This window comes from Arvicanthis niloticus, chromosome 5 (assembly GCF_011762505.2).
Source record: "Arvicanthis niloticus isolate mArvNil1 chromosome 5, mArvNil1.pat.X, whole genome shotgun sequence".
Taxonomy (NCBI): domain Eukaryota; kingdom Metazoa; phylum Chordata; class Mammalia; order Rodentia; family Muridae; genus Arvicanthis; species Arvicanthis niloticus.
In genome coordinates, this window is record NC_047662.1 from 15,626,862 (window position 1) to 15,639,287 (window position 12,426).

General features: G+C 49.6%; 1 protein-coding gene across 4 annotated transcripts in view; it reads right to left on the reverse strand.

Moving 5' to 3' along the window:
* Nucleotides 1-12,426, reverse strand: part of Capzb (capping actin protein of muscle Z-line subunit beta) — a 96,266-nt gene that overhangs the window by 43,595 nt on the left and 40,245 nt on the right. For all 4 annotated transcript variants that reach the window (XM_034501970.2, XM_076933877.1, XM_076933876.1 and 1 more), the window contains exon 2: nt 6,940-7,029. In XM_034501970.2, coding sequence (XP_034357861.1) covers nt 6,940-7,029 — 90 coding nt within the window. The remainder of the gene's footprint in view (nt 1-6,939; nt 7,030-12,426) is intronic.

Genomic DNA, 12,426 nt, shown 5'->3' on the forward strand with positions numbered 1-12,426 from the left:
CATGAGAACGACAAGGGCTTAGCTTAACAGGAGCTCCCACTTTTAAGGTGCCCAAATACCCCCTACTTCCCATTTTAGACACCAAAATAGACCAGCACCCTAGAAACACCTGGCTAAGAATTCTACAGGAGTCTGAGCTGCAAGTATGGTAACCCAGGTGGCCTGGTAAGGGAGGGGCACCAACTAGACACGTTTGTTTTCAAGAAGTGTGCAAACCAACCAGCTCTCTGCTTGGAGCTTTGGTGCAATGCCTGTCGGCAGGCACCATAGATGGTCTTCTGGGTCAGGGATCTGAGTAGGTGTTAGCAGGTGAAGCGCTCCAACAGCCTCCAAGAAAAGAAGACTCGGGACAAGAATGGGAGAAAGCTAGAAACAGGGTCATTCTATGACTGGGAAAACCCTTGGTGTCTGGATTCCAACGATCTGGAAGGAGAAACTCCCACGCGTGGGAGCGTAAAGTGCCAAATGGATCTGTAAGATCTGACTCCTGCAGGTGGTGGCCGGGGTAAAGGCCAAGACACAAACCACCAGTGGGATCACCTGGTGCATCCCTGACTCTGCAACCACCATTTAATCTGTGTAGCTCACCCATCTCCGGCCCTGCCTCAAGCAGTTTCTAGATTCAGGGCACTCAGGGACAAAAGTGCTCGTTCTGCAGCCATGAAGAGCAGTGGGCAGGCTAGGAAACAGCTAGCCGGCTGAACTCTGTAGACAGACTTCAGGTCGGTCCCTTCAGATCTTCAACTCCAACTGGACTGGAGGGCTTCTTCCCACTTGGAAGCTTTGCCTTTTCTGGTCAGGGCAAGTGAGGGTAGACTGTTCCCATGACCACCCAAGGGCCTCAGTGGAGGCCTAAACTTCCCCAGCCCCAGCTTAAATAAGCTCAGACCCTGTCATCGAGAGCTGCCCTGCTGTGGAAGCCGAGGCCGGGCTGGGCGCACCTGTAAAAACACAGCCCAGAGGGTGGCTCCGGGCGTGAGCGTAGCCCCTGGGCGGGCAGGATTGAGGCTCTGGGTCAGTGAAGCCAACACAGCATCAACTCCCATTTATTAAGCACCTCCCTGTCTCCCCTGTTGGCACTTTGGAAGTGTATTCCTGAATTTTCCACTTGACCCATGAGATAGGTTCTACTGGCTCCATCTTACAATGGAGGAAACTCAGAAAGGCAAAGTATGTGTGTTCAAGACCTCAAAGCTAGAGGCACCCCAGACCCAGTCCTAGGCAGCCACCTCTTTGCTGCCCTGCACAGTAGCCCTGGGGACTCAATGCTGGAGGCTGTGCCTGCTCTATGTGTATTTACCATAGTGGGAGGCAGTGTGGTTCAGTCCTGAGAGAAATCAGCGTCTCTTCTGCTAAGAAAGGGAGTGCTGGAAGTAGAGACCTCAACAGGAGGGTACCCACAGTGAGGTTCCTCTGCTTCCAGGCCTCAGAAGCCAGTCTGAGAGAATGAGACCGTCGGGCAGAGATTGCAGCCCAGAGACCCACTGGCCTAAATCAAGACCTGCTGCCGGGGCTGCCAGCAAAGCTTCCTGACTTGGAACAAGGCAGCTTTCCGTTCGCTGTCTTCACATGCATCTGCATCCCGTTCTCAGGCCGGCTAGCTGTCAGAGATGGTCTACTGTGCGGCTGTTTTAAGGAAGGGACAGCGGGAGTCTCCACAGCTGTACACACCCACTGCACGACAGGACTGGACTCCAGGATGTTGGCCCTCACCGCCCCATGCTTCGGTTTCTCATCTATACCTCACAAAGTCACTTCAGATTAGGCAAGGTCACGGTGAAGGTTACCGGTGACAAGGGCCATAAAAAGAATTTATCATCTCATAGCTCCTAACATTACTTCTGTTTCCCCAAGAACAGGGTCAAATTCTAAATGTGAAAACAATAAAAATCAATTCCCATGTGAATCTTGGACCCTCTCAAGAGCCACAAATGTGAACCGGGTAGTTGACTTAAAGTGACAGCGAACAAAATACCTGGCTGGGGACCACTCTGGACCACCGGCCACACGAGTCTACTGTTCCTCTTCTAGGGCTGTTTAGGACTGAAGATGTTACCACTGTGGGCTCTCCGCTCTCACTGTGGGGTGGGCGGCGGGTAGCGCGCACGCACACATACACACACACACACACACACACACACACAAACACACACACGCATGTGGAGGCCAGAGTTGTCAACATCTGATATCAAGTCTTCCCCTCCTGCTCTCTATCTTTTCTTTTCGGTGGGGGGCGGCTATTTTTGAGACAAGGTTTCTTTGTGTAGCCTCACAGACCAAGCTGGCCTCAAACTCACAGAGATCCACCTGCCTATGTCCCCCAAGTGCCTGGGCCACCCTATTTTTTTCATGTAGGCAGGACTTCTCACTGCACCTGCAGCTTACTGATTCTGGTAAACTACCTGGCCAGTGAGCTTCAGGGATCTTTCTGTCACTGTTTCCCTAGCACCTGGGACCATGGACCACCATGCCTTGCTTTTCTAAGTGTGTAGCCACCCAGCCAGGCCTGGAAAGTGGGTGAAGAGGTGTTCTGATGCCTTACCAGCCTGCTGATAACCTAGCCAAGTTCATTCCAGAATATTCCTTACAGCAACCAGACTGCCACCCTACAGAACTAGAAAGGGCCATGGGGGGTTGGAGGGGCACCTTTGCACGCTATACCCAGCACTGACTGCACTTGGGATAGACCCCAGAAATTGTCCAAGTGGAATGAGGTCTGCAGGGGCATGATGGGACAGGTCAGAAGGCCAAACTGGCCAGGCATGATTACACCTTTGGGCCATGCAAAATGTGTGTGTGTGTGTGTGTGTGTGTGTGTGTGTGTGTGTGTGTGATGGGTCTTCCACCTGCAAGCACCCTGTGTTACCAGGTCTCCTTTGTCACCAGTAGAACACTGGAGTTACAGGCGAGGCCTCCCTTTTCATAAGTCTGAGGATACCTAAGAACGAAGCCTCTGAATTATTACAAGAAAGAAAAAAGGTAGAAATTACAAAAGAAAAAAACCCAAAACCACGCTCTGCCACAGTGACTGATGTTGCAAGCTGAGCCCTCCTCACCCTGGAGAAGCAGATCCACGGCTATTTTTGTCGTAGTCTTAAAAAGGCAATGGATGGATGGATGGCCTGGTGGGTGCCAATCTGCAGAAACAAACTCCTTCCTCAGCGCAGGGCTCAAAATATACTCCAGGAGAGAGGCTCCGACTCTAGCTGCCAGTGTGCAGAGAGAGGCCATAGAAGGTCAAAGGAGCACCTTCCCGTCACGTGATCCCTGATCCTGATGGGTGTGCGGTATTTTTGAAACAACTTAGCAAACAACTTTGGCCAGTTTCCCTCTAGCACAATGGAATTAGTATGTAATAAAATGATGTTTTGGCCGTATGCAAAGGACAGTCACTTCCCACCCATCAGCATGCACCGGGATCCCAAGGCAGCAAAGGCTATGATGCCGGGGAGAAGACAGAGTGCCGTCCTGGCAGGGCACACAGGGCTTCGGAGCCTGGCTGCCAAGCACAGGGCACATTCTGATGAGACTCTGTAACCAGACCTTGTGTGGACCAAACAAACCCCTCTGAAGCAGCCTGGCTCTGATATGTAAATGAGGGGGAGCACAGGCAAACCCCAACGTCCCCTTTCCTCACTGGCTGAGCACACAGATGGGCACACAGGAAAGCTGTGATCCCCGCAAAAGACACCCCTGACTCCAGACAATGGAAGGAAACACGGCCATAGGTAGTGTGAGTTTTCTGAAATTACAGTTTGGGAAGAAACTAAAAGCACATGTGATGCAGAACCACAACAGGACACAGAATAGTGTGTACAGAATGAGAGGATTCTGCAAACTTAGTTTAAAAAGAAAAAAACCGTCACATCTAAGCATGACAGATGAAAAACCACAGCAAGCGAACATACATATTTAAAGTGACTTTTACAGTCGCTCGTGGATCCAGCAGAAAAGGCAGCCCAAGTGCTCCACACACATGTACTGCGCACACTTGGAATCAGAACCAGGCTATCACTCATGTATGGCTTCTGCAGCATGCTGGCATGCTTTTAATGAGCCATGCTTCACTGGACCCTAATCTGTTGAGACGTCACGCCCCATTTCCATCCTGACACCCATCATGCTTCAATTAAAAATTAGTAAGCACCCCAAATCCCAAACCCACTCTCTGAGAGGAGTCTGTGGTCCAGGCGATCCCAAGGCTGGGTCCACATGATGTAGTACCTTTCAAGACACACCATGAAACCATGGAAGTTAACCCTGCAAGACCTGGCTCTAAGAAGAGAAGTCCTTCATGCCCCAGAGAATATCTATGTGCAACAAGTTGGCAGTTTATGTCTCTGATCCCAGTACAAGGAGGGCTGAGGTGGAAGGATGTCAAATCCAAGGCCAATAATAGGAATATATAGCCATGCCTGGTCTCAAAAAAAAAAAAAGCAATAAAAATTTTCTAGAACATTCCTATGTCTAAACATCTCACATTACTAGGGAATTAAGTTATTCAGCATGTTTTCTACACACAGAAACCTGGCACACCATGAAGACATGCCATGTTCAGTCTCTCTTCCTGTGTGACCCCACACCAAGGTGACCCAGGAGCCAAGTACAGAACAGGAGAGACCCGCATTCTTGATGCCATGTGGCCGCACCACCCCCTCGTAGCCTCAGTTTCTCAAAAAGATGGGTTGGGTATGTGAACCTTCAAAAGGTTATTATAAAAAAAAAAAATCAGACGGAAATTCTGCACTCAGATGTAGGCACACAGAAGTATGCAAGGTTTCCATTACTGTGACCAAATTCCTGCCACAACTTAAGCTAGGACACGTTTGTTCTAGCTTGTGGTTTTAGAGCTCTCTCTGTGTCCATGGTCGGTTGGCTCTGGGACACTTGGGTCTGTGGTTAGGCCAAACATCAGAACTTGCAGTGTGGGGTGAAGCTGCTCACCTCATGCATACATGGCCAAGGAAAAGGGCCCAGGGTCCCCACATCTCCTTCACTGTCTTGCCCACAAGGCTAACTAACTTCCTTCCACTCAGCTTCACCTCCTAAAAGCTCCACTGCCTTCCAACAGTGCCATCTGCAGAGGATCCAGCCTTCCATGTATGCAGCCCTTTGGAGGTCTTTAAGATTCAAACCCTAACTGCTGGGCACAGTCAACAAGTGTTAGCTCCTACCCCAACACTAGTCTCCCTGTCCCTTTCCCCCTTTCTGGTCAAGTTTTTGTAGAAGACAGTGAAAAGAGGAAGTGAGCTCAGGTGCCAGGACAGATGTAGTTTGTGGCACTTCGCCCTATGTCTGCGACAGAACCCTGACCTGGCATTTGGTGGAGGGCAGCTCTCAGCCTCTCCTTCCTTCCCTACCATGCTGTGATTCCTCCCTGGACCTGAGGGAACCTGGCATCTGCAGCAAGGCTACACACATCTCCGAGATGAGTGATGAGGGGGCCCCAGGGGAAAGCTGCAGCTGGAGCATGAGCTCGAGCGAGGTTTCGGTTGCCATAAGAACAAAACAGCCTGATCTACATTCAGAGCCGTCAGAGATGTGTGCTCACTGGGGGCGCCTCCACTGGAGCATTCGCCTGGTGTGCCTCCACGAGAACATTATTTCAAAACCACTGTAGTAACTGCGCTGACCATCAGCTAAGCACAGTTCCACACAGGGTTTAAAAGGCAACTCTCAGAACTGAGCAGAGGGGACCTGGGCACACCTCCAACCGTGGCCTCCCTCACCTACACAGGAGCAAGCATAGACTGCTGACCAAGAAAAAGTCAACACTTCCAGAGTGCACTTGGCAGAGCACACAACATCCAGAGAGCGGTGGATGGGACAATCACTACAGCTTCAAGTTTCTCTGGCTTCCTAGATGCCGCTACCATCCTGACATAACACGCTTGTGTGCATGGATGCCTGTGTGTATGTAAATGTGTCTGTGTGTGTGTCATGAGGACCCGAGATTCTCTTTTATACCCACTCTCATTTCAAGCCTGCCATGAGCCACCTGTGGCTGGCTCTCTCACAGAGCTACTAAGCTCCTGAAACCATCCCCCACCCCAATTCCTGCTCAGAACCCCTCCAATCGGCCTGTGTTTGTCTCACACACCTGCTCACAGCTGGAGCTTCAGGCCCTATAAACAGAGATCATTGCACAGAGGACTTCTAGGCTGCTGGGAGTTTTATCTGGGATTGATGGAAATCTCCTCCTATCCAATTGTTTTCCTGGTGAGAATGTTCTCAGCCCCAACAACAGAATCAAAGTAAACGAGCAGAGCAGATGAACCCCCCCTCCCCCCTTTAAGGGATGCCTCACTGCTCCACATCCAGGAAGACACGGTTCCAGAGCCCATTAAATCATTAGGTGAGCTGGAGGCCTCGGGTGGATTTCAATTACTCCTGTGGCCTTATGTTGGACTTTAATGTTTCCCAACAGTACCTCAGTGCCAGTTCATCTGCAGCATCAGTTTAAAACCCATTAGTTTATATGTTTAGATTTTTTTTTTAAAGTTTAAAAAAGAGCTGAATACTTTAAAAACAGATGTAATAAAACTTTTTGTTGTTAAGCCTTTCAGACTAGAAAGGACACTGCTGGTCTGGGGCTGGCTGAGGAAGCTGGCCCGGCGTGGGGGCCTGGGTTAGCTACCTTTATGAATGCCTGCAGAGGGGTGACCCAAATGCAAGCTTCTAGAAACTAAAGCAAGGGAAGTCGGAGAAGGGGTCATAATAATTAACTTTATAATCAATGTGTGGAGTGGGCTTTATCAATGCAGATGGGCTCAGAGCAAGACCCCCATATGAAACTCATCTCAGAGCCCAGAGGTGGGGTGTGGCCTGGGAGAGAAAACATTTCCGGTGTTTTGAATTCCACACAAAGAGCCCAAAAGATAGCAACTGTGTGCCTCACTCGGCTCAAGTGAGAGCATATGAGGTGAGGTGGGTACGCACCAGGTCGATGAGGTCGCTCAGGTTCTTCTCAATCTGCTGTGGAGGCAGGCGCCTCATCAGGTCCAAGGCGCAGTCCAGCTGCTGATCGCTCTGTGGAAGAACAGAGAAAAGCATCTAAGTATTTACGCCAATACTAAGAGCTCCTGTGAAAGGCTTTCATCTCTTCAGATGCTGCTTGCTCAGGATACTCTGAGACCCTAGGAGCCCCGTGGTGGAGCCTCTGCTAGGCATGGATGGGCCTGCAGGCTGGAGGGGTGCCGTGCCCTTTCCAGAGCAGCCTGTGTGAGATCCTGAAGGTGGAGAAAGTAAGACAGCAGGCCACCAAGCCCTCCTATTCAGCAGAGCTGGCAGCTACAGGTGCCAACTCCCAGGCTTTCTTGGAGAAAGTTATGGTGACCTCTGCTCTAAGCTGAAGATGAACACCATCAGGTGACAATGCCAGGCCAGGGGCCCTGATATCTGTTTCAGAAAGGAAGCAAAGAAGCGGGACCAAGGTGCACGATGAGATTACAAGTGCATCATTCGGGGACTACAGAGCTTCCCAGGCCTCTTTGCAAACTGGTCTAAGACCTGAAGCACTCAAAGTCAAGAGCTTGTGGCAGGCAGGCTGGCTGGAAGGAAAAGCACCTGCCACCAATCAAGCGGGAGGAAAGGACTGACTGACCGCTCACGAGTTGTCCTTTGGCTTCCACACGTGCACCTTGGCATATGCACACGTGCACAAACACAAAATAAGTGAATTAACTTTAAGAAGGCTCACTCTAGCTGTAAAACACAGCAGTGAACTATGCCACCTGCTGCCCGGGACTGGGGGCTAACCCCACTCTTGTCCCCTGAGCACCTTTCCCAAGTTACACATGGCGTGCTGCTTCGTTCCCTACTGACTAGCATTCGTAGAGGCCCCTGTGCACCAATCCCCACAGATACACGGAAGTAATCAAGGACAAGGCTGAGTGAAGCAAGAGCAGCAAGGACAAAGGGAACTTGGTGCACAGCGGGCCCAGCAGAGCGTTAGACCTGAGACTACATGAGGAAAGTGTGCCTGGGAAGGACCGGGTCGGGGTGAGGGTGGGGTGGGGTGTTCTGAGGGCAGGGAGCCGTGGGAATCCCCAGCACCAAAAGGCTTTGATTTGTATCTGATACCTGCTCTGGTCCAACCCAGGACTTTTTAAAAAGCCCCACATGAGCAAGCCAAAGAATCTCAAAGAACACACACAGGAATCCTCAGAACGCCACATTTGGCTGTAATGAGCTACAACCATCTCGACTCCTAAGCACAGCAAGCACGGGGCAGGGGCCTACTTCCTAGCCACCACAGACACGGCACAGAACTATCTGGAGCCAATCCTATTCTCACATATCCATACATGGCAGATTGTTAAAGAAAAAAAGTCTGTCCCTTGCTCAAGATCGTTACACACGATCATTGTCTCTCAGAGAACAAACTGCAAAGAAAACAAAGCCCCCTGCTGCTGCTTTTGTTTAATGAGGCATTCATTCAATCTTAAAACTTCTTGCTTGTACCACGCACTTTTATGACATGATGTCTCAGCCAAGCTCATAGTGGCATGGATTTGGCTCACTGGCATAGGAGGCTAGTGTACCATGTCCAGGGTACAGCAGAGAGCTCACTGACTACAGAAAGGCATCTCCATTCTTAGCGCCTTGGGCCAGTTTCTTCTCCTCCACCTTCACCAGACTCCGCTGTGCATGAGATGGGGAAAGGAATCAGAGTACCTTCTGAGAGCGGTGTGGTGACTTGGGTGATAATGTATATGGGGTTTAATACCTGCAGCATCTTATGTAAATAGCAGTCAGGTCTCACATATGTAAAACACTGATCTAAGGGGCTGGAGAGATGGCCCTGAGGTTAAGAGCATGTGCTGCTCTCTGAGACCAGAGTTTGATTCCCATACCAGGTGGGTCACAATCACCTAACTCCAGCTCCGGGGGACCCTCTTTAATTCTGACTTCTGGGAGCACTTGCATGCATGTACACAACTGTATGAGTGCACGCGCACACACAGACACACACACACACACAGACACACACACACACAATATCACTGTTTTATAATATCACTGTGGCTACAAACCACCACAAGGTGGATCTCAGTTTTGCCCACACACAGTGAAACCCCTGGAGTGCTCAGGTGGCAGACTGATGTCTGATGGCAAGCACATTTTCATGCAGTCCAGAAACAAGTATGGGTGAACTTGTCAGCTATACATAGATGTATATGCACCTCAAACTAGTGTGTGCAGGGCACTGTTTCAATCCTCAGAATAAACCAAGCACAGTGGCAGCGCCTGGAATTTTAGCACTTGAGAGGCAGACAAGAAGCTCACAAGTTCACTGTCATCATCACCTATGTAGTAAACTCAAGACCATCCTGAGACACATGAAACCCAAGACGGCTCAGTGGCTAGGAGCACATGCTACTCTTGCAAAGGACCTGGGTTTAGTTCCTAGCACCCAGGAGGAGGCTCACAAATGGCATGACTCCAATAGAAAGACATCTAACACCTCCAGCCTCTGAACATGCACACATGTACACATACATGCACGCGTTTAAGTACAGTAATTTTAAACAAAGACTGGAAACTCTAAATGATTCAATTAGAACTAGTGTTTCTCACCCAGAGATGATTTCTGTGGGACTAGCCATTCCCACCTGACCTGCTGTTCCAGGATGCATGAGAACGCTTTGCCTGTCATGACAGGGGAAAGGGATGCTGTTATACCTAAGGATCAGGAATCTCACTCAACATCCAACACAAAAGACAACTTCCTCACAATTACTGTCTAACTGAGTCAGTTTTTGATTTGATTTTTGTGTGACCTAGTACCCAGGTCAGAGCAAGGGCCCTCTTCAGAAACAGCAGGCATGCATTTACCCATTAGCCACCTTCCTCAGAATGCTAAAGAAAATGTCTACATATGTAAGCCAAGCTCATTGACAATTGTGACACTGGGACAGTGACAGGGTGAAGGCCAGCATGCAAGAGCACCATTCTGATCTCTGGGCAGCCTCTTCAGACCCCAAACCCCCAGCATGGCACTCCTCAACCCCAAAGGGACCTCTTCAGAAGGCCTTGCTTGCAGACTGCCAGACTGCACCCACTGGCAGGCCAGTCCTACCCCACTGATCTCACTCCATCTCACTGGGTTCTGTGCTGTCCCAATCCATCCTAGCTGGAAATGTTTCACAACAGATTTCTGGGGCTAAGGATGTTTAACTCTCATTAGGTTAGGAAATGACTAAATGCTTCCCGTAAGTGAAGCAACATGGGAAAGCCTACTGACAGCCCGTAAAAAGTTAAAATTAGAGTGGACCAGAGCCACTCACTAGGAGTCACACCAAGCTTGGGGGTCCGAAGGGAGCAGCATCAAGAACACCAAGAAAACAGCATGGTGGGGAAGGGTGCCCTGTGGACAACCCAGGAGACAACCACATTCTCATGCGGTCCAGAAACAAGTATGGGCGAACTTGTCAGCTATACATAGATGTATATGCACCTCAAACTAGGACAACAGCCTTAGAAGAGTAAATACAGAACTCATAACTGTGGGAAGAGTTACACAGGCATCAGGAAACAGAAGACAATGTTGTCTGGGTCTTGCAAGACACACTGTGGTGTGCTAATCTGTTACTTACATAGTCAGCAGATGGATAGATAGATAGATAGATACATACATATACACACACATATATACATATATATATACACATCTATACATATATATATATTAATATTTATTTTATGTGTATAGATGTATTGCCTGCATGTATGTCTATGCACATGCCTGCTACCAATGAATGTCAGAAGGGGGCATCAGATCCCATACAACTTGAGTTTCAGATAGTTGTGAGTCACCTTGTGGGGTCTGGGACTTGAACCTAGGTCCTCTGAAGAGCAACACGTGCTCTTAACTGCTGAGCCAGCTCTCCAGCCCCCTAAATAAAGTACAAGGAAGAAATACCACAGGAGCAAATGAAGGTAGGGTGCCACAGAGGAGGAAGTCTTTCCTGTGGCCAGGTGTCTGTGTGACTTCAATCTGTGCCTGGCTGTGGCCTACGTGCCCTCCAAGATGCCTCCTAAATGGATGTCTCCCTCCTCCTAAGGGCAGGTGTATGGCTGGGACCCTCTGCCCTGTCTATCTATACAACCACCCTTCTGGATTCACTAGTCAGTAACTGGGCATGGAATGCCAACCTTGGGCCAGGCCCTGAACAAGGCCTGAGGCATGAGGTTTAGTCCCAACTATCACTGAACTGACCAAACAGCCAGGCACTGTGGTCTGAACACATGAGGGGACATAGCAGACGCAGTGGTCTACCTTTGCTCCTACGCCCATCTTCTTAGGCTGCCCTCCCTCACATTTACTTCTTATTTTGCAAACTACAAGCCCTTGACTAAAATGGCTTCTTGCAAGTGCCCTCCTTGAGAGAGCCAGCTTTCTGGGCTTTCTCTCCCACCACACTGGTGGTCATGGGATGGGATGAAAACTAAGTAGCCAAAGAAAGGCCATTCCACCCCACCTTCCACAGCTCTCGCCCATTCAATTAGTCATTCAAAAATTATTTACTGTTGCCTAGGTAACAAGCTCTGTTTTGATGCTCAATAGTGAATACAAAGTCCCCGGTCTTTACAGAGCTTACAGTACAGGGGGAAAAAAAAAATCAAAATCAATTAGGAAAAAGTCTGCACTGGAACAAGAGCTGGAGGGTAGGAAAGGATATGGGTGCCTCGAGGTCCATCAGCCAAGGCAGGAGGGGTTTGGCTTCTGCTAGCTTTCCCATGACTTAAAAAAAAAAAAGTCACAAAACTGCCTAAATCACCTGGCAACAAGTAAAATAATGTCCATTTAAGTGAGAACTAACAGAGTCAAATCAAATACCACAGGCTAAAATAATCAAAGCGTACAGGCGCCCGAGTGTCATCCAATTATCTGCACACAGCCAAACCAGCCCTACTAAATATATACAGAGACAAAGTTCCCGGGGACATCATCAGCAAAGCAAGCATCCTCAGTTCCTGTGCAGGGCACAGCAAGAGCCAGGCACACCCTGGCCTGTGATAAGCCCCAGCTGTACACTGCACACACACTCCCCCAGCAATGATAAAGCTCGACATAAAGCCCACTACTAAAGCCAGAGGGCTCCTAGAGACATGGGGGCGGGCAGTGATTCTGTACCCAAGGCAGCCCCTGGGGGCCTTGCAGGGCCACAGTAACCTCCACAGTATACAAGGGGGAGAAGGGCTGATGAGACCTTACCCTGCTACCCTGAGGGCTGGCACAGCACAGAGAGGGGCTGAGCCACTGGTCTAGAGTGGAAGGTGACTGGGCCTTATGAGTGACCTGTACTCAGTTATTACTCCCAAGCTTCTCAGAGGCAGTGTGCTTAGCTTAGAACAAGCTTAGAGCCCCATCACCCCATCAGTGTGACTCTTGTCTTTTGTCAGGGGGAAGACTTGGTTTTT